Source organism: Cetorhinus maximus, chromosome 19, assembly GCF_964194155.1.
Source record: "Cetorhinus maximus chromosome 19, sCetMax3.hap1.1, whole genome shotgun sequence".
Classification (NCBI taxonomy): domain Eukaryota; kingdom Metazoa; phylum Chordata; class Chondrichthyes; order Lamniformes; family Cetorhinidae; genus Cetorhinus; species Cetorhinus maximus.
Genome location: NC_135897.1, coordinates 71083603 through 71106245, shown reverse-complemented (window position 1 = coordinate 71106245; position 22643 = coordinate 71083603). Strand labels below are relative to the sequence as shown.

General features: G+C 39.2%; 1 protein-coding gene across 17 annotated transcripts in view; it reads left to right on the top strand.

Moving 5' to 3' along the window:
- Positions 1-22643, top strand: part of LOC144693906 (disks large homolog 1) — a 412000-nt gene that overhangs the window by 376522 nt on the left and 12835 nt on the right. For 7 of the 17 annotated variants that reach the window (XM_078564096.1, XM_078564098.1, XM_078564094.1 and 4 more), the window contains 3 exons: positions 5020-5086; positions 10418-10517; positions 19038-19079. In XM_078564096.1, coding sequence (XP_078420222.1) covers positions 5020-5086; positions 10418-10517; positions 19038-19079 — 209 coding nt within the window. Of the gene's footprint in view, positions 1-5019; positions 5087-10417; positions 10518-10839; positions 10886-19037; positions 19080-21094; positions 21131-22643 lie in introns of all 17 variants that reach the window. The other 10 variants (XM_078564100.1, XM_078564105.1, XM_078564095.1 and 7 more) reach the window with 4 other exon arrangements.

The following is a 22643-nucleotide window of genomic DNA, read 5'->3' as shown; positions in this document are numbered from 1 at the left end:
GTGAAGACAGGCTTGCCGTAGACTGTAGTGGAGGACCCACAAGCAGATTTCTCAACTAGTACGTGTTGTTGGACCTTCTGATGTTTTTGTCAACTTTCACAGGTTTAAATGTGATGAAGATCAATGCATATTAAATTTTAGCAACAGAATAAAACTAGGCAAAATAAAACTGTCAATTAAAACATTAGCAGGTACTACCTTAGGAGGTTTTGCAACTATTTTACCCACGTTCTTGGTGTGAATTTTGGGATTGCTTTGTCAGGATGTTGGGTACCTTAGAAACTGGATTTGAATGTTCAACATACTCTAGCTGAGTGCTATGGGATGAGATTTTGATGTGAGTGCAGGTGGAACAAAGGAATTATGATGCATTATACCATTTGTTTCATATTATCCTTTGCCATCTGCCAGTGACCTGTTATTTTTAGTCCAAACTAATGCATCGGATAAAATGAGTGGAATATGTAACACCTTCTGAGAATAACCTTGAACAAGGTTCTAATTTCTCAGGATTAATTATGAATCAATGTCAGAACCTAATGAAGACAAACAACCTTCTCACTAATGTATAATAGAATATGAAAAATAGCTACTGCCATTTATAATTTGTTTTACTATGACAGACAATTATTTGGATTACAATAGTCATACTTAAAATCAATTTTTGATTTCACATAACAATGTTGTTTGTAATCAGACAATTAGAGATTAAAACTGTGAAGTTGTGCATCTGGCACCTGGAGACTTACGGCATTTCCCTTAGTGTCTTACTAGGGGTGTCATTGTTTAAAAATAAGGGGTCACCCATTTAAAACTGAGATGAGGCAAATTTTTTTCTCTTGAGGGTCGTGAGTCTTTGGAACTCTCTTCCTGAAAAGGCGATGGAAACAGAGTCTTTGAATGTTTTTAAGAAAGAGGTGGATAGGTTCTTGGTAAGCAAGGGAGCGTAGGTTATTGGAGGTAGGTGGGGGTGCACATTTGAGGTTACTATCAGATCAACCATGATCTTATTAAATGGCGGAGCAGGCTCGAGGGGCTGAATGGCCTACTCCTCCTTGTTCATATGTCTCCAATTAGCTCAATTTAGAAATCGATTACTTTTCCCATTCTATCTGTGTTTAAATGGTTACAAATATAACAAGCAAACTTCTTTTTAAGATGGAATGCTCTTCTTGGTGTTAGCTTTGGCTCAGTGGTAGTGCTGTTGCCTCGGAGACATGTGCATGGGTCCATATTCCACAACAGGGCAAGGGCATAATCTTGACTGACACCAGTGCAGTTCTGAGGAGGGCTGCATTATCACAGATGCTGCATTTTGGAGGAGGTATAGAAAGGCTGGCAGTGCTTGAAGTTGGTACCTCACCAGCACTGCATCGGATGCACCAGATGACCCTGAGGGAAATTTCAGATGACACAAAACTTGGAAGTATTGTGAACAGTGAGGAAGATAGGGACAGACTTCAAGAAGATGTTGGTAGGCTGGTGAAATGGGTGGACAGGTGGCAAATGAAATTTATTGCAGAGAAGTATGAAGTGTTTTGTTTTGATAGGAAGATAAAAAAAAGCAATACAAAATAAAGGGTGAAATTCTGAACTGGATGCTGGAACAGAGTCCTGGGTGTATATGTGCACAAGTCGTTGAAGGTGGCAGGGTAGTTAAGAAAACATTAATCGGATATAAAGGAACTTGAGCTTTATAAATGGAGGCATAGACTACAAAAGCAAAGACGTTACAGTGAATATACTTACAATATTAAAATAATCGTTCACCCTCCACTAGAGCATTGTGTCCAATTCTAGGCACTTTATTTTTGTAAGTATGTGACGGCATTAGAGGCGATACAGAAAAGATTTACAAGAATGGTTCCAGGGATGTGGACTTCAGTGTTTGTGAATAGATTGGAAAAGCTGGGGTTTTTATCCTTGGGGAAGAGAAAATTCAGTAGAGGTGTTCAAAATCATGAGGGGCCTAGACAGAGCAAAACTGTTCCCATTTGCAGAAGAGTCAAGAACCAGTTGCCAGTGAATTAAGGTGATTGGCAAAAGAACCAAAGGTAATGTGAGGAAAAACGTTCTTCTTTTAAACACAGAGTGTCGGATCTGGAATGTACGACCTTAGAACATGTGGAGGCAGATTCAATCGTGGCTTTCGGAAGGGAATTGGATAATTATCTGAATGAAAAAATTGCAGGGCTACAGGGGAGAAAGGGATGGGAGTGGGACTAGCCAAGTTGTTCTTGCAGAGAACCAGCATAAACATGATGGGCTGAATGGCTACCTTCTGTGTTGTAACCATTCTATGATTCCCTAGGTCATACTGCCTTCTCAGGTGGACGTAAAAGGTCCGATGGTATTAACTGAAGTACAGCAGGGTATTTTTCATTGTGTACTGTCCAATATTTATCCCTCACCAACGCCAACACACTTGAATATCCCAATGCTCGCCAGTCTGTGGCCTCCTACTGTTTTTCACTGTCCATAAACTAAGCTCAACAAAATTGTGCAGCCTGTTTCCTCACCTGCACCAATCCCTACTCCCTGCCATTCCCCCCCCCCCCCCCCCCCCCCCCCCCCCCGCCCACACTCCCCACTGCCAGTCACCACCATGCTCGCTGACCCACAGTGGCTCCCAGTCCACAGTGCCTCGATTTATAAAATTCCCATCCTTTTATTCAAATCTTTGGTCCTCCTCCAGTCCTGTAACCCTTCTAGGACTCTATATTTCCAATGCTAACTCTTTTGGAAGCTCCACTCGGTGCCCTGCCAGTAACAGCCGCCTAGGCCTAATTTCTGGCTTTCCCTCCCGCCTCTTTGGTAATCATTAACAAGTCAGATCATTCATCTTTAAACTTTTTTAAAAAAAATTCTGTTCTCTGAATCCTGCTTGAAGTGAAGTGTGTTACTGCAGGTTTGAAGTATAAATTATTCCCTTCCCTTCCAAAGAGCAAATAATTAAAGGGTCTTAAATTTATTTGGAATTTAGACCTGCTCAGACATTTTTGGCTGTGTATTCACTTGAAAATTTGACTCAATTTCACTCTGGATTGTTTTCATATTTTTAATTTTAATTATTCAGCTTGACTTGCTGTTTTGTTAAAATCTTGCTGACAGCCCCAGAAGAGGTTGTAAATACCACGAGAACTTCTGATAAACTTGGATTTATTTATACCTGTTATGGTAGCAATTATCTAAATTGCATGTACCTTTGTTCATTCTAAAATGGAGTTGCACTGCTCTGACAGTGTGCTGCAGGGTTTCTGTGTTTTTGTTAATTAGCCATATAGCTGAAATGTCCTTCAACTTAGTTCAACGTCATCACTTGCCATTTTTACCCACCTTGTGAAAAAGATTCTTCCTTATTTGGCTTTAACAAAGTTCAGCTCGAAGCAATATGTACTGAACAGTGGATTAACCTTTGCATATAGAAGCTCATAATTTGAATATTCTAGGGTAAGGTTCTTTAGTGGCTGCACATCTTTTTAACTCCCAACGATCTGCTTTTTGAAAGTAATCAAAGCAGGTATTATCCCATGGATTGATATTCCTAGTCAGGTTGAATGATGTCTTGAGGGAAAGAAAATCTGGGAGCTTCACCTTCAACCCATCGAGGCAGTCAAATCTTGCCCAGGAGGCTACCCAAACCATAAATTCTCTGCTATGCCTACCCTTTTATAAGGGGTGATCTCCACTCCAGCCAGAAACAGAAATTTCGCTTCAAGAAATTCAGTGAATCGACCTCCACCACCTGAGTTGGCAGCCTGTTTCTGATCACCTCTATTCTCTGGGAAAAGAATCATTACCCAACATCTAATCTTAATCTGACCTTGCACAGTTTAGAATGAATTATAAATGACTAAGTGAGCTAAAATGGTTCTTGGGGTGGGAAGAGATACAATCCAAGATTGTAAGTTCAGAACCAAATTGATGGATAGATGGATGGCGGGGCCCTTAGTGAGAAAGGGAAATGAGGAGACAATATTGAAAATTAAGAAAGCTTTGGACTAAGTGCTATTTAGGATTTAACTGTTTCACCATTTACAATTCTAATGTAGAGTATTGACTATTATGAAAATAAGTAGGATTTAGTACATTGAGTTATTGATTTAGTTGAGGTTTTCAGAAAAAATATGTGTGATGCAACTTAGTTCAAAGTCCAAAGGATGATGAATGCAAGTGCTGTGCATAGTCTAAACAGCAGAGTGAAATGGGATGGATTGAATGCTCCACTTTTTACTACTGGCTACCATTTTTAGATTTGAAATTGCAGCTATATTGTAACGTATCAGCTTCTAAGTAGTATCAAACAACTTGAAGGAAATTGATGTTCTGAAATGTCCATTTGAACTAGGTGTAAGAAAATCAGAACACTACCTTTGAATGGTATCTATTCATCTTTTTATACATTCATTTTACTTTCCCCTATTTTTGCACATGCTTCCCACTAATCTGCACCTATCCAGGTCAGTAAAAAGAACCAGAGACCTTGTTGCATCCTTCACTAATTGCTGCATGGAGATGGGAAAGGACAGCCCTAACATGACTCTCCTTTCTGGCGGTTTTTTGTACAACATTCCTTGTTACCCAGTTGATGCCGCTTGTGGCAGCAAGGTTTGGGTTGGGAATTCGATGTGAACGTGAGGAATTGATTTGCAGAGCTCATGCCTTCCCACAACCTGGTTTCAAATAAAATACGTATGTAAATAGCACCTAGTTGTTCCCAACATGTTTCAAGTATGTTTAACTAAAATGGTAAGTGAATCAGATTTTGCTGCCAATGCTATTTTGTAGGTATTGTTTCTAGGCTGTACAGTCTTGAGTCTGTTCAGCTGTAAGTAGGTTAATTTTTAATGTGTCTTTCTTGACAGTATTGTTAGTGGAAATACTGCTGCATTCATATGCTTCTGTGTGCTTGGTAATGAAAACATGAGCTTCAGTTTTTAAATGCCATCGCTTTATGAGTACTTGAACATACACTGTTCCATTCTTAATTTTTGGTCTTGTTATTTTGTTCTCAATAAGAGTTGAGAAGAAAGAACGAGCCAGGTTAAAGACGGTGAAATTCAATTCAAAATCAAGAGATAAAGGGGTAAGTGTAATGGGAGAAGATTTTTTTTTTTACATATTGTGCTCCTCTGCATGTAAAAGTGCTTACGCTCATTATGAGGATTTGAAAGTCTATCTATTTGATTAAAATTGCCTAAATTTTTGGAACTTTTTTTAACAAAAGGACTCAAGAGCATTGAGTTGTTTCACTGTATATAGTATGCACTCCTGAACTGAGAAGACAAGCTGGGAAAATTGTCCAGTAAAGTATTATTCCTTCAAATTTATTAGTGTATTTATGGATGCATTTTATTTGAGCCAATTTCCACACAATGTAATTATTCTGTGGTATAAAGTGTGATTGGAGGGGTGAGCATCTTGGGTTTTTTTTTCTGTTTTAAAGGTGCTAGATAAATGCAAGTTGATATTGAGTTCCAGCAAAAATCTAAGCATATTCCATATAATTCTGCAGCACTTAAGTGACGATGTGCTTCACTGATCATTTCTGTGCTTTTGGTTGAGTCCTCCCATGGGTGGGGTAGTTAAACACCTGGCTACTTATCTGCAAAGTTAATTAGTGTTAGTGTTCTATTAGAATAGGTGACCAAGTCTAGTAGTCAAAGTGTCCTCTTGATTGAACATTAAAGGATAATAGTTGAATTGCTGACCACCTCACCACTTGGGTACAAAGCACTACTTCTGCAAGCAACTTATTTTATTAGCATTCAAAACAATTGCAGATATGGTGAAACATGTTTACATTTTTTTGAGAAACTTTATAGCAGTGCCACATTGAACTAAAGGTAAAATACAGCGCTATAAACAGGTTTCAACTTTTGATCTTGATATCCCCTGTTAAATTTTAAACATTGAATTTAAAAAAAACCTTGCCCAAGATTCCACAGCCCAATGTAAGTTGTGTGTTTTTTTTCAATTAAAAAGTGCTCCCAGTCAGATCTTCCACTGCAGTCTCTCTGTTGGAATTTCCATTGTCACTATTCCATTCAGATCCGGTTGGGGTGGGGAAGGAAAGCGAGAGAGGGTCAGCCAAAAAAAAAACACTAAATAATTGCTATCTTCTGCCACTCCAAGGTCCTCATCTAGAATCATAGGAAAGTTACAGCGCAGAAAGAGGCCATTCAGCCCATCATGTCTGTGCCGGCCAGAAAAAGATGAAAAAGAAACTAGCCACTCATTTTAATCCCACTTTCCAGCACCTGGTCTGTAGCCTTGCAGGTTACAGCGCTTCAGATGCAGATCCAAGTACGTTTTAAATGAGTTGAGTTTCAGCCTCAACCACTGATTTAGGCAGTGAATTCCAAAAGTTTTTCCTCATGTCCCCCCTAATCCTTCTACCAATCACCTTAAATCTATGGCCCCTGGTAATTGACTTCTCAGCTAGGGGAAACAAGTCTTTCCTGTCTACCCTATCTAGGCCCCTCATAATTTTGTACACCTCAATTTGGTCACCCCTCAGCCTCCTCTGTTCTAAGGAAAACAACTCCAGCCTATCCAATCTTTCCTCATAGCTACAATTTTCAAACCGTGTCTGTATCCTTTTAAATCTTCTCTGCACTCTCTGCAGAGCAATTATGTCCTTCCTGTAACGTGGTGACCAGAACTGTGTACACGATTTCAGCTGTGGCCTTACCAGCATTTTATAAAGTTCCATCACTACATCCCTGCTCTAACCTGAGAGGGATTGGAGTTGGAGTCAGGTGAAATTTGCTCTTAACTAAGTTTTGTAATTATGGTCAACACTAGAAACCCCTCCCAAGGTGACAGCACCTTTGTTGTTCCCACACTCATCTCTACACCTGCTCACACCTAATGTCACCTCCCACCTTTAGCAGTCACAACTATAAGAGAAAAAGAGTCTCTGCAATCCCTTAGCTATACTGTCAGTTCTGTCTCGAAGGACGACGCAAGCATAGGCTGAGTCTTGAGCCATCCTATTATTACCTCCTTCCCCAGCTACGGTGGGGTATCCTCCACTGTCCCCCCTCCCCCCCCAAAACTGCACAAAGCACACAAGATAACACCACAATAAAGGCAAAATCTCAATTCCTTTATATGTTGCAAATCTCAAAAAAGGGAAAGACAGACTTGCATTTATATAGCATCTTTCATGACCACCGGATGTCCCAAAGCGCTTTACAGCCAATGAAGTACTTTTGAAGTGGTTCTCTGACATTATGCAGGAAACGTGGCAGCAAATTTGCACGTGGCAAGATTCCACAAACAACAAAGTGATAGCGACAAAATAATCTATTGGTGCTGTTGATTGAGAAGTAAATACTGGCCTGGACACTGGGGATAGCTCCCAAGCTCCTTTTCCAAATCGTGCCTTGAGACATTTTATGGTCACTTGAGAGGACAGACGGGGCTTCCGCTCAATGTCTCCTCAAAAAGATGGCACCTCTGACAGTGCAACGCTCCCTCGATACTGCACTGGAGTTTCAGCCTATATTGTTGTGCTCAAGTCCTGGAGTAAAACTCGAGTCTGCAGTCTTCTGACTTTGACGTGAGTGCTGCCAACTGAGCCACGGCTGACACTCTAGGTTAAATGTTTCTTGATTCAGTTTCTTAAAGTTCCATGACCATTGAATTGGAAAATAAAAATTTTAAAGGATGGACTGTTCCTATAATGTGCGTCAGCAAAGATGTCATGACCATGTACAGTTTGTTTAAAATCAGGCATTAATGAATAGTGACGGTGCATTTATCTTGGGTTTTGAGCACACTGGAGACACATTTTAGTGGCGAAGAGAATTCAGAGATCAAAACTAATTCCAGTGTCCTAAAACCAAGATAAATGCCCATCCATAAATGTGAATTATTATCATTAGATTATGGGTATGGCATTTTCTGTTTTTTAAAATATATGTTTTTGAATAACTGGTGGTTAGAGCTCTGAATTAGTGTGTTTTAGGGAAAGACCATTACCTTAAATAATGCACATTTATGATGATTAATCATCTAATATTCTATGTATTTTTGTACTGGTTTATAGAAACAGTTTTCAATGAAAAAGGTTAGAATCCACAGCTACAGCTGTCAGGGATACCTTCTTAAAACAACTTAACTTTAGCACTTATGTGTTTAAGTGCTTTTCATTCCTGAAGAGTTCTAACTTGCATTCCTCCTCCTCAGTATCCGTGATCTCTCTTGGTCACAGCAACTCTTGGTGAGAATTCATGCTGAAAAACCAGAAAACTCTTTCTGCATCAGCTGGGTGCACTCCAGGATAGAATGCTGAGTAGCAGTTTATATTTAAGTTTTTTAAGCTCACCACCAGAGGTTAAAAACACAACTCTTCAAGTATTTGGTGATGTGACCACAATCTTTTTTGCTACTTGTTAACTTTGGGGATGGGATAAAGAGAAGGGTGGAGCTGCCTTAATTAAATACCACCTTTTGCAATGTAATCCTTCCCCAATCAGAAATCTTTTACTTACCCATAATCTGAAAATTACAAAGTCAATGCGTTTATAATTATACTTTTGATATATAATGTTGGAATGTCAGATGTTTTTATAGGCATCCCTGAAGAAATCTGAACCACTGCTCTTCAAAAACATTTAGCCAGGAGTGAACAAAAGAGTTTAACAGCATGCTGCACTGTTCTTCCAATTGCTGTAGATTTATAGAAAATGCCTTATGATGGTATTCCCTGCTAGAATGAAAAGCAGTTCTGTGTGCATATGTGGTTGGAACAATTGTGTACTAACATGTGCAGAAAATGCATGTAATATGTACCAAAAGGAATGAGGAAAAAAAAACTACGCTTGCCATTGATGAAGATCTGCAACCCACAAGGCTGTCTCATTTAGCCACATTCAAACACTGGCATGGCTTCACAGATGCCAGGCTTTAGCACGCTATGCATGCTCTCTACTTTTTTTAAACAAAATAACTTTTACAACTCAAAATCCAATTTCTCTTTCGCTTTGGGTGTTTGCTTTAGTCAGACACCTGATGTTATTTTTAGATTTAAACTGATGGGCATTATTTTTCCCTCACTGTTATTACTAGATGTAAAATGGATGGATTTCAAATTCGTTACCTAGCATTCAAATGAAGACTTCTTTTAATTCACACATTTGTTATTTTCCAAATCTTAAATTTGATGGGGAAATGATTTGTGTTTCAAGCAATGCAGCCAGGGTAACAAACATTGAACAATCAGCATCACAATTACTGGATCCTACTTACTTACTTCTTGAGTTTTGTCACTTAAATATTAATGCTATATACATTAGTAAAACATATTCTCTGTATAAAGCCCTTGTACACATCTTCATTTATTTCTTTCCCTCTATTTATAGCTATCTGTATAGGTAGCTGTCTCGTTCAATAAGTTTCTAATGCTCTAATTTCCTCTAACTCACTCTCTTGTGCATTCTCACACTTGCTATTACTTTCTCTTTTCTGTCCCTCTCTCTCCTCTTCCACTTAGTCGGCTCTTTCACATTTCTGCTAAGCTTACTCTAAAGTCTCTCCTTTCCTCCCATCTAGTCAAATGTCTCATAAAGCTGGACAAAAATTATTTTGGAATAAGATTTGGCTTTAAATCATCTTTATGTGAATTACTTGTTATCCACTGATATCAATATTCTAAAACGGAATGAATAAACCAAGCTTTTGAATTCACCTGAAATTCTCAGAAATTGGATTTTTATTATTTTGGTGCACTTTGATCACTAGCTCTCATTGTACTACATTGGCTGTGGATTCAATTAACGAGCTTCCTGCTAAGAGTTGGCAACAATCTGTATTAAAGATTATTAATAATCAAGAATTTAGTTTTAAGATAGCATGCAGTCAACCACATCTCTCACCCTGTCTCATTTCACAATCTTCAAAATTAAGCTCTGTTCATTACAGTCCATCTGAGTTTGTCTTGTTTCTAGAAGATTTTTTCTTTGTCTCTTGCAAAAAGACATTTTTTTAAATCCTTACTGTTGCCAACTTTTTTTAAATATCCATCTTGACCATTTTCTTTTTTATTTTGATTGTCTCAGATGCAGAACTTGACCGATCTTACTCTTGTGGAAGTGACTCTAAGGCCAGAGTATTTTTGTCTCATTTTAAAGATTTGACTATTTCAAATTTACTAAATGTCCTGGAAGTTTCTCAGGATTGCCTTTTACAGATTTTCTGTCACAGCCTGAAGGATATTTGCTATAGGTGCAGGATACATATTGTGCACCCTAATTTTCTTGGCAAAGTTAGCATTAAAACAAAATTTATTTAAAAAAAAAAAATTTGCAAGGATGGTGGCCCGAGTCAGTTTTCATGCGTTTCTAGGGTCGGGCATTGATCACGTGGACATTAGACACCCCTTTTTTTTGCCACTCCTTCTCTTCCTCAGCAGTCATTCAATGACAAGCGTAAAAAGAACATCTTTTCCCGAAAATTTCCCTTCTACAAGAACAAGGAGCAGAGTGAGCAGGAAACCAGTGATCTTGAACGTAAGTAGCTACAACCAGATACACCTGCAGAGAAGGTCAATCTCCAAGTAGGGACCTTTACTGTGTTACCATGGCAACATGTTTTTGCTGAATACAACTGGTCCTCTCTTCATTTTTAACAAATTGGTGTGGCTATTCCAACTTTTAATATATCTATGTGCTGAGACTTTATGGTTAAATCCTGGGTTAAGAAACAGCAAACCAGTTACGTTCACACAAAACTGTCTGTCATGGTAGTAGTCTTGTTATGTGCCACTGACGGTTTTTTTTTCTGTGACTGTTTTTTTTTCTTATTGCTTGCTGTCTGGGGACTACTCTACAGGAGATCCCCGGGTTAGGCGACGACGTTATGGGAACAAAAGGCCTGAGTAAGTGCCGGAAAATCCTCTCCATTCACGTTTGTCTCCATCTGTTTTCTAAGCTAGTTTTTGTTGCTTTCTCTAATGGTTCGTAGGTTTCTGCTGGCATGGGGGAGGTTCATGGTTATTGGTTTTCCATCTTTATTTTTACTTTTTAAATCATTACCATGCAAAAGCAGGTTTTAAAACCTCTGGCAATATTTCCTATGTAAACCCTTTGGATCAATTTTAGAAATTTGGTAAGCAGGAGAACATAAATGTGGCCCTTGTGTAAAATTGTATATAAACATTAGATGGAGGCTGAAGTTTTTTACAAGTGTTTGTAACTGGGTCATTTCTCTGACATGCATTTGTAAATAAACATGCCAGCTTATGTTCTGAAATGAAAATTTCAGTACAGTATTTAACTAGAGCTGAAAGATCAGATATTAAATGTTATCATAGGAAATAGCTGGAGACCATTGCAAATGATTCCATTTTTTTACATAATGACATCAGTACTGTGAACTGGAGGAAAGATGATATTAAATAAATTTAAGTTTGAGTTTTCTTAAACTAGTAAGTCACTCTGGGGTCAGACTTCTATATTCTTATCACCAAAAATAAAGTAAATTTCAGCTGAACCAAAACAGTTATGTGTCAGGAATTGCATTTTGCTGTCATGAAAGAGAATGAACACAGACATTCGAAGGCCTGGAAATCAAAACCAATTTGTACTTCAGTTAACTACATTTGGTGGTTCTCTTGTTAAGTGCAAGATACCCCCCATTGTCCCACGTTTCCGAGGTAAGCAGGCTGATATCCGTGTTGTTGTTGACTAGCTGACAGAGGTTTGATGGAGACTCTCTTCCTCCTTCCCCGAAAAATCACCTGGCCTCAACTCTGCATTTTTATGCAGGTTGAGACTGAAATCTTAGCCAAGGGACTGACTCTGTGACTCTACAGGGGTATTTCTGTGTCAATGCCACTCTGATTATCTTATGCTTTATTGATCAGTTTCTTGAAGTGTACCAATAAAAAAAGATACTGGAATGGAAAAATATTTATAAAGCTGAAAAAGAGGGTGAAAAGAAATCAACGTTTAGATTGTGGGAAGTTCTATCCGTGGATATCATTGTATTTCCCATAGCTGAGTGTTTTGGTAACAGTCGTGTGCAAAAAATGACTTGTTAATGAAAGATGACTTGAGGATTACTCAGCTTTTGTAAGCGTTTTATTAGGAGCAGACAAAGTTAGATTTTTACTATGTGGGTTTATATTTTTATTCAAGTTCAATATGTTTCTATTTCTGCCAGGTAAGTTTTGTTTTACTTATTAACTGACTTTAAGATCATAAATTCAGTTTTTGCTTACGTGATTGAATAGCATTAGTCTTTTGCACCTCTTTTACATTTCTCACTGACTGGGGCTCTTAGTCTGGCTAACACCTTTCACTCTGAGGTAAGGCTGTGAAGAATTGTGTACTCCTGTATTGCATGTTTATTTTTCAAAAAAGAATCTTGGGCACTTTTGTGTTAAAGCATTTCAACTGCAAGCATACTTAATTACTTTGGTTTTGTGCTAAGCCTTTGGGGAGTGGTGGTGGGGTAATGGAATATTGTCACAGATGATGGACCAAAAAGTGTTCTGTTATTTTTGAAAGAGTTGGGTACTGGCATTGTGCCTTTCTCAGTCAAACAAATGTAACACTTCAAAGCAAGTTTTTTGTGCTAGAAATAGCACTCCTGCACCCCATGCCAAAGCTTTATCAGCCGTGGCAGCCTAATCTGTATATTATTAGATTAATGAGTAATTATCAGATCCTGTTATCCATTGCTAACTCTATTTGGTGTTCTCTGTAAGAATTTTCCAACTGTGTCAATCTCAATATTCACTGCCCCAAAATGGACTTTAATATATTTTATTTGGTGTCAGAGACCAACATGATTCTTTAAAAGAAAACCTCTTGAAATACAGAACACAAAGACGGCCTTTTCTATGTTGAGTCCTTGGATAAATACACCACCTTGTGTGTAACTGAACCTCATAGATCAGGAAGGTCTGTTTGTTGATGTCAGTTTGAGAGATGATTTGCTATAACTGGCCTCAGTATCTGAGCTAGGAATGGGGAAAATGTCTGCCTGCAGGATCTTGCTATCTAATGACCCTTGCTGGAAAGTGTCCAAACATGGATGTCACTGGAGGACAAGACACTGTTTGATTGTAAATTCCCCGTCCTGTTGATGTAGCTGGCTTAACTTGTAAATGAAGAATTGTCATGAAGGCAAAATACTGGAGTCAAAATTCTAGCATTCAAAGTCGTGGCTGGTTTAAATTGGTGCCTTGAGGAGAGAAGGAAAGGTAACAAATTATTGGGGGAAATTATGCCAATGTTGAAAATGTCGCTTCTTTCACTACAGTTCAGTTTGTTTGTCCAAAAAACACTGCATTTTTCAAGTTTCCTTTTTTTCTGCATCTCATTGCATTAATTAAATGGAAAATAGTAACAACAGAATGGAACCTTTCAACCTGTTTTCATTTTGTTCAGAATTGTCTCCAGTGTTCCTTTTGCTGCCAGTTGGAACTCTGGTGATGTATGGTCCACTGTATAGCCTAATTATTCTACAGTCATAACTTGGTGAGGTCTTAAAATGTGTTATAAATAATAACTGAAGTACTAAAACACCCAGAACAATGTTTAAGTAGTTATCTTGGATCAATCCTGCGGAACTGGCTCCAACTCCCATTAATTCCATTTCATCTCTTGTTATTGTAAAATGTCCTGCTCAAATTTATACAGAGCACTTATTGTAAATAGGATGTGTTTTGTCACAAATGTTGCAACTGGGATCGGGCTGCTGGCCTCATTAGATGTCTGGAGGTTCTCACCAAAAGAGCTTTGGCATGGAGGAATATATAGAGCTAGATCAGTTATTTGTGTCCCAGCTTTGCAGGTTTCTAAACGCAGACAAGTTACACTTAGATTCGTGTTCTCGGGCTACAGGTTGATAACCCCACGTGGAATTTCAGGCAAGGCGGGGGAGAATCAGTTAGGGTAGCCTTCCTTCTCCGCTTATTCCTCAAAAAAACTGAGTTGAAAAACAACAGGTTCAAAAGCTTAAAGCTTGCTTCTGTCATGTGACTAGTGGCTAGTAAGTCACTAGCCTTTGCCTTTTTTCAGTTTTTTACCCCATCAATTGAAGTGATTGCAGTTAAAAACAAACAAACGGCTCTTCCCTCTCAAGTACCCTGCTGGTCAGGTGTTTTAATTTGAAAAGGCACTGTTGCTCCCAGTCCAAAGGTGAATTTATGACAAAATAATGTAATGTCCTTCCAAGTTTTAAAAGAAAAATACAGGTTGTGAAGATATGGTTTTCCCAGCACAAAATATTATGTTAAACATTAAGCACTAATGAACCTATAATGTTGAAAGAAGAAAATGTTTTCAGTGAGAGCTTTTAAAACAAAAGTGGGTGTTGTTTGACCACTCCAAGGATACTTTAATTCTTTATGGACAAGTCGAGGGATTTTGGAATGTTTCGTTCTCAAGTATTGGAATTGTTTGATGTAAATACCTCCCCTAATATCTGAGATTTGCAAATGCCTGAAGTATTCTTTAACAAGAATGATCTTCTAAATTATGAAAGAGAAGTTAAAATGGGAATGAATCAGTTACAGTATGACCATTTCACCTGCTGGATTATGTGTATTCATTAGAATTCTGAATACCTGCTAACGAATCAAGGTTTGTGTTACTCTCGGTTATTCTCAGTTATAAATGCAGCTGGAAAATGTGCATTTTAGTGGAGTGCAAAGGGAAGACTTAAATACTTTATACAGAATAGGGAGAGATAACTAATGTGTTTTCTAACAAGTCCCTTGGATTAGTGAATGATTCAAAATCTCAAACCAAGCATTCTTTTTTAAACTGATGGTATTAGCAAGAACTACTTATATTTATAAAATGCCTTTAACATAATGAAATGTCCCAAGGTGCTTCACACAGGCATTACAAAATGAAGTATGACACCGAGCCACATAAGGAGACATTAGTTCACATGATCTAAAACTTGATCAAAGAGGAAATTTGTAAGAAGTGCCTTAAAGATGGACAGTGAGGTAGAGACATGGAGAAGTGTAGGAAGGGGATTCCAGATTTTGGGGCCTAGGCAACTGAAGGCACCCATGATGGAGCAATTTTTTTTTCCTTTATTCTTTCATGGGATGTGCACATCACTGGCAATGCCAGCATTTGTTGCTCATCCCTAATTGCCCTTGAACTGTGTAGCTTGCTAGGCCATTTCTATGGGCAGTTAAGAGTCAACCACATTGCTGTGGATCTGGTGTCACAAGTGGACCAGACCAGGTAAAGATGGCAGATTTCCTTCCCCAGAGGGCACTGGTGAACCAGCTGGGTTTTTATGTCAATCGGTGAAAGTTTCATGGTCACCATCATTGAGACTAGCTTTCAATTCCAGATTTATTAATTGATTTTAAATTCTACCACCTGCCATGGTGGGATTTGAACCCACATTCCCAGAGGACTGGGCCTCAGGATTGCTAGTCCAGTACTCCACTACTCCACCATCTCCCCATCAATTATGACTGGGAATGCACAAGAGATCAGAATTGGAGGAGCGCAGATATTTCAGAGGGTTGTGGGGCTGAAGGAGATTAGAGATAGAGAGGGGCAAGGCCATGGAGGAATTTAAAACAAGGACGAGAATGTTAAAATCGATATTGCTTGCCAGGAGCTAATGCAGGTCAGCAAGCACAGGGGTGATAGGGGGATGGGATTTGTTGTGAGTTAAGACACCAGCAGCAGAGTTTTTGATGACCTTGAGTTTACAGAGGGTGGAACATTTCAAGACCAGCCAGGAGTGCATTGGAATAGTAGAGGAATTTGAGGGCTTCAGCAGTTGAGATGGGTGAATTCAAGTGATGTTATGGAGACAGGCAGTTGTAGAAATGGCACAAACAAGATTGGAAATGAATCTTGGGATCAAGTGCGCTACCAAGGTTGCAAACAGACTGGCTTAATCTCAGACTGTTGGTGGAGGAGAGATGAAGTCAGTAGTTAGGGAATTGTTTGGAGCGGGGACCAAAAACGATTGTTTAAGTCTTCCCAATACTTAATTATCTGTTCAACTTCTTTAACAGTGTCAACGTGTGTTAAGCAACTCTTGAAAACTGCATTTGATTATTTTTCACCCTCACACCTTCTTCTCCCTCCGAGAAACATGATAGGGTCCCCCTTGTCCTCACTTATCACCCCACCAGCCTCCGCATTCAAAGGATCATCCTCCGCCATTTCCGCCAACTCCAGCATGACGCCACCACCAAACACATCTTCCCTTCACTCCCCCCCCGGCGGCATTCCGCAGGGATCGTTCCCTCTGGGACACCCTGGTCCACTCCTCCATCACCCCCTACACCTCAACCCCCTCCCACGGCACCTTCCCATGCAACCGCAGAAGGTGCAACACCTGCCCCTTTACTTCCCCTCTCCTCACCGTCCAAGAGCCCAAATACTCCTTTCAAGTGAAGCAGCATTTCACTTGCACGTCCCTCAACTTAGTCTACTGCATTTGTTGCTCCCAATGCAGTTTCCTCTACATTGGAGAGACCAAACACAGATTGGGTGACCGCTTTGCAGAACACCTTCGGTCTGTCCGCAAGCACTACCCAGACCTCCCATTTCAACACTCCACCCTGCTCTCATGCCCACATGTCCGTCCTTGGCTTGCTGCATTGTTCCAGTGAAGCTCAACGCAAGCTGGAGGAACAGCACCTAACCTTCCGACTAGGCACTTTGCAGCCTACCAGACTGAATATTGAGTTCAACAATTTTAGATCGTGAACTCTCTCCTCCATCCCCACCCCCTTTCCGAATTTCCCCCTCCTTTTTGTTTTTTCCAATAATTTATATAGATTTTTCTTTTCCCACCTACTTCCATTAGGTTTAAGTGTATTTCCATCCATTGTTTTATCTCTACCTTTTAGCCTTATTTCGATCCCTTCCCCCCACCCCACCCCCACTAGGGCTATCTGTACCTTGCTTGTCCTGCTTTCTACCCTTAATTAGCACATTCCTTTAGATAATATCACCACCTTCCACACCTCTTTGTCCTTTTGTCTGTGACATCTTTTGGTTATCTCCACCTATCACTGGCCCTCTATCCAGCTCTTCTTGTCCCACCCACCCACCCCCCCCCTTAAACCAACTTATATTTCACCTCTTTTCTATTTTTAATTAGTTCTGTTGAAGTGTCATTCGGACTCGAAATGTTAACTGTGCTCCTCTCCACAGATGCTACCAGACCTGCTGAGTTTTTCCAGGTATTTTTGTTTTTGTTTTGATTATTTTTCTTTCTGTTCCACCCTGCCACCCACCAAAAGCTGGGATTCCCTAACTGGAAGGCAGACATGTTGACCTTCTAACCTCTGCCAATGTCAGTCAGCTGCCAGAATGTATCAGTTTCGTTCATAATAAATCGGCCTTACTATTTTCCTGCACACTCCCCTCCCTCCACCGCCATCCCCTCCCTCCACCCACCACTTCTTCCTCCACTGAAGGGAGAATCTAGTCCCATTCTGTGCCTCCCTCATATTTTGAGTGCTTACTGTAGGGAATACAGTCACAGTGCAGTATAATATCCAGTAACAATCAGAAGTGTGTTGTGGCCTCATACACTCTGATGGTTGTCACAGCTTTGTACAGAACATGTTCACATTTTTCAGGTCTTTCCCAATAGAGGGTTAAAACTGTAAGCCTATATTGCTGAATGCTTTTCCCATATAAGGTATGTCTTGGTTATATGTATAACTTAATTAGTCCTCTGCAATGCCTGCACTTTACACTGAATGCAAGCACCCGTCACTACACAGCTAGGTGTTTGTTTCCTGGTTGAACCATATTTGTGGCTTCTTTGAAAATTACAATCTCTGTAATTTGTGCTGGTATTTGAGACTCAAGTCATAGATAAATAATTTTTCTTGACAGTCAGATTAACAGCACTATCATTTTGAGGTCTCCAACAGATTTTTTTTAAAATGTTCAATAATGCCTGAAAGCTAACCTGTGTACTATGGGGCAGTTAGCTGTGTGGACCAGGGGGTCCTGAATCTCATGGGATATTGACTTTAAATAAAGCAATATTTACAATGAAATACTCTCTTAAACAAAAGTCTGCTTCCCCCCTCCTACAAAGGCTGTATTTCAATTTTGATGAATAGCTGCACGATGCAAAGTAAAAAAAAAAGCAAACTGAGTGAGAACTGAATTGTTCTTCTGTTGCACAGTTGAGTTACCCCTATTAATATCTCCAGTCATCGAGGCTTTAATTGCCTATGTCTCTTATTGCATCTGACCCTAAGTATGAAGACCAACAGTAAATTAGCTAATCTGTTGTCGACTCATAAGAACCCTTCAAAATAAATAAAATTTTCAATAAGTAATAAATGGTTTGAAATTTATGGTCTAAAATGTGCTTGGGATTGTTGAAGTTGAGGTACTGGTTTATTTATCAGGAATATATATAAGAACCTGAAATGCTGAAGTTCAAAATTGAGTTATTACTATTATTTAAACACAGACGTGCAAATGAGTATTGGCATTTTAAAGGATTTATTGTGGGGAATTTTTTTAGACAATGCGTTTGCTATCAATTAATAATTTCCCACCTGACTGTGGACAGCTCTGCCCATGCCATTCTTATATGACCACTGGGTAGTGTAAGAATAAAAATGGGGTGTTACACCCTGTGATGGTGCTGTGCTCTGGATTGGATTGAGTGGCACCGTTGTATTAAGCAGTCAGGTGGTATTTGGTAAGGCTATATTGACAGCTTATGATGGGAACAGTGTTGCTGCATGCATGGCATTGTATACGTATTACTTGCTATGTTAATTTTAAGTTATGGTGCTGGTTGTGGTTATCAGTCTGCTATTGGGTGATTTAAAAGTATTGGGACTATTGTATTGAGTGCGGGGAACACTTCAGAACTGCGAGGTCAAGTTTTCCAGTTCACAGTAATCACATCATCTAAACAATTGTTATGCATTTCATCAGTTCCATGATTTGCTTTGCGTATTTTTGAAATGCATAATTTTATCAACCAGCATTTGTATTGAAGTGTTGCATTTGATTATGTTGCTTATATTTCTTTTATTATGATTTCAGAGCATGTAACCTCTAATGCCAGTGATAGTGAAAGTAGTTACCGTAAGTTGTTTCTTGTTCCCTGTTTGCTTTTTGAGTTCAGCCCAGACCCCCTGTGAACCTTGCAGAACTTTCAGTGCTGCTGCCCACTGATTTATCCATGTCGTTGGTACTCTCCAAACAAAGAAGGGAAGCTATTCATATATGGCTGTTGTATATTACCATGCAGTTGTTGACTTGCTGAATAAACATGTATTGGGCCCATCCTATGCAGGTTCACCCTGCCTCAGTATTTACACTGAAATTTAAACTCTGTTTGTATGTGGAAATTTCAGATTGGTTTATTTGAGGGTGGAGTAACTAAACTCCCTGTCTCTTGAGGTTGTTTTGTACTTCTTGGGTATCCCCATGACATGTACCATTTCCTTATTGAGTGAACTGATGACATGTTCTCAAATATCTCTTAGTACCTTAATATTTGCCAGACAGAAAATATACGATCTATTTCAGCAGACTAAAGTCCTCTGGAACCCTATGATCTAACCCCACTCCATGTTTGAGGTTCTTCAAGATTTTTAAATTCCCATCAGTTATTTTCAAGTTAGGGTAATAATCAGGCTAAGAACACTATACTTTCTGAAAAAGCGTAAAGAACTGAATTTTGAGAGGTTGGCAAGTCTGTCATTAAATAGTTTGTGGGAATAATTTGAAAATTTATCTATCAAAATTAGTTAACACTACATATTTCCCAGTTTACAGCAATCACAAATTAATTTTACCTGTAAACATCTTGTCAACATTTTATATTATAAATTCTTATATCCATATTTACAATACCTATGTATATTTGCAGCACTGTATACACCCTCCTGCCAGTGGAAGTGCTGTGATGCCACTACTGGCAGAAGTTACAGCCTGATAAGTTAAATAGGAAATTTTCTTTGTAAAGGTGAATTGTGGCTGAATTATGTCTGCATGCTTTGGTCTAATTGTCATCTCCTCCCACCAAGTTTCATCTGAAGACTAGGCTAGACTTAACTTTCTGGGCACAATGCCATTGGAGTCTGATATGATGCAAGAAAGCTCTGCTCAAAGATAATTTCTATCATTGTTCCATGAGGAAAGGTCATCATTTTCTGATCTAGAACAGATAAATTTCAATTTGTGAAGTTTCAGTTTTCTTGCCTTGGCCAAGAAAGTTTTGTTACTGGCCTCTCTTTACTGAACGTTTGTTTTACATTAAAAGTTCTCCATTTGGGAAAGATTATTTAGGGGGGGGGACGTAAAATATCCAAAGGGATAGGAAGTTCCACAGTTTTGAGGTTCTGGAGTCTGGGAAAGAATGTACTATGCGGATGTAAGAAGGAAGAAGATATATGGGGCAACCATTTCAGGAACTTAGGGGAAAACAAATCTGAAAATTCAGATCAGCACTAGCAACACTACTATTGATAAAATAGGTGCTGCTATCTCATTGAAAGTGCAGCTGACAACTTATAAATTTAGCATCCTTAGAACCTTGCTGGCTAAGAATGCAAGTCAAGAGAATAGATCCATTTTTAATTAATTTTAAATTGTACCATCCCTAACATACATGATGTAAGACCACTGCCTTTGTATATGGAATATATGGGTCATTTTTATAGGAAGCGTATGTCCACTAGGCAAAGAAGCAACAGTTTGTGCACAGACCACCAAAACAGTTTGTTCCACTTTAGAAATCTGGCACCGGCACCAACTAGCACAGCTTGTTCCAACCACTGTATTAAACATAAACTCCTTTACTGAAGTGTATATGTAGTGTACATGCACAAGCTGGCAGCAGCTGTAAGGTACTAGCCATATATGAATTTCTACCTTTTAACTTGGTGTGCAGTGTGGTTGATATTGAACTTGAAGAGCCACAGACATGAAAGGGCAGCCAGCACTGAAGTGACTATCACTGATCTAGTTTTGTGTGATGTGCCGCACAGCAAGATCAATGGATAAAAGGACTAAATCTCAATACTTTTAAGCTGTACTGTTTTGCAAATTTTACTTCTTCCCTTTCTCCTTCTGCCTTCCTTCCTCCATAACAGAAATCATGATTACAGATGAGTATGGTGAAACAAGAGGTTAATTTCAGCCAGCTCTGTTTATGTATCTCTCCTCAATGTACATTGTTTCTCATCAGCCCTGCTTTTGCATGAGTTGCTTGTGCTCTCAATTTTGTCTTGTACAATTTGTTCATTTCCTGATCAACTTTTAACAAACAAAAAGGTTCTCTTCTGCTTAGAAACAGTTAAAGTTGTACATTCACCTGGTTAATTACATATGAAACTAAAATGTGCTTTGTAACACCGGGACCTGTAGTTCACAACAAAAAGTATTGCCTCCCACCAACCACCCCACCCCCCCCCCCCCCCCACCCTGCAAGTAATCTTCCTGTTTTCTTTGTACCCAGCCCCTGCACCACCCCAACCTCAACATTAAACAGTGTTTCACTTAGACTGGAGATTGAACTATGGCAGCCAGGGTGTTCCCCTAATGTCTAGCACAATACATTGTACCAGACATTGGTACCAGACAACATATATTTAAAGAGGTATTGCGTGAGTGCTGAAGTGTTTATGAAATAATTTATGGTGGAAAAAATTGACAGATGTCATACCTTGTCAGTGTTGTGTAGCAGTGACATGGAATCATTCTTGCCTTGTTCACTCTAATGTAGCTGAGCCAACCAATTCTCAACTCTCTGCCAGCTGTAATGGCGAAAATAGCATTAAGCCAGCAAAGATTTTTGAGTGCAGAAGTCAGCAGGAAGTATTCATTTCAGTTACAAAGCTGCATTGTTATAAAGTAACTTTATTTTTTAGATTAAATTTTTTGTCAGCTTGTGAATGTACTACTTTAACTGTAGAGATAACTGCAAAAGCCCTTCACCTGCCATTCTATGCTGGTCGGTTGAATTCTGAAATGTCATATGAACAATGGTTGACAGGAGAAGACCCTCTGGTCTATCCAACCTATCTCACATAAATCATGATATCTTGCGCATCACACTATATACACTGCATATCCATCTCAAAACCATGTGATCTGTTGGGCAAGATGAAAAGAAACATTTTTCAAAACATCGACCATTTTGGGGGGGGGGCCTGGAGGGGGTATCTGAGAGTGCCTACATTTTGTCAGAGTTAATCATCACTCACCCAGAAATGGCTCTCACTGGAAAGAATTCAGCAAATCAGCATCCACCCCACAAGCCTATTCCACAGGACCCTGTTCTCTGGGGAGAAAAGAAGCACCTCCTCGCCTCTAACCTAGATTGGGCTTTGCCTAACCTATTTAATTGGAGCAAACTGTCAACTAAAGCACCATATTCCTTTATAAAGTTTGATCAAAACAGGTAATGTAGATAATGGAGTGCAAAAGTAATAAATCCCATGTCAGCTGCAATCTGTAATATTACTACTTGTATTAAAAATGTAGGGATTATCCCTGTTTTATATCTTTAAAATTGTAGACAGATGAAGAGTCACACAGCTGAGTTAAGTGTCTCTTCAGTGGCAGGTGAAGTGTTCATCTGAATTGCAATGAGCATCTATACCAAATAAGGACGTGCTTTAACCAGCTGACCACTGATGC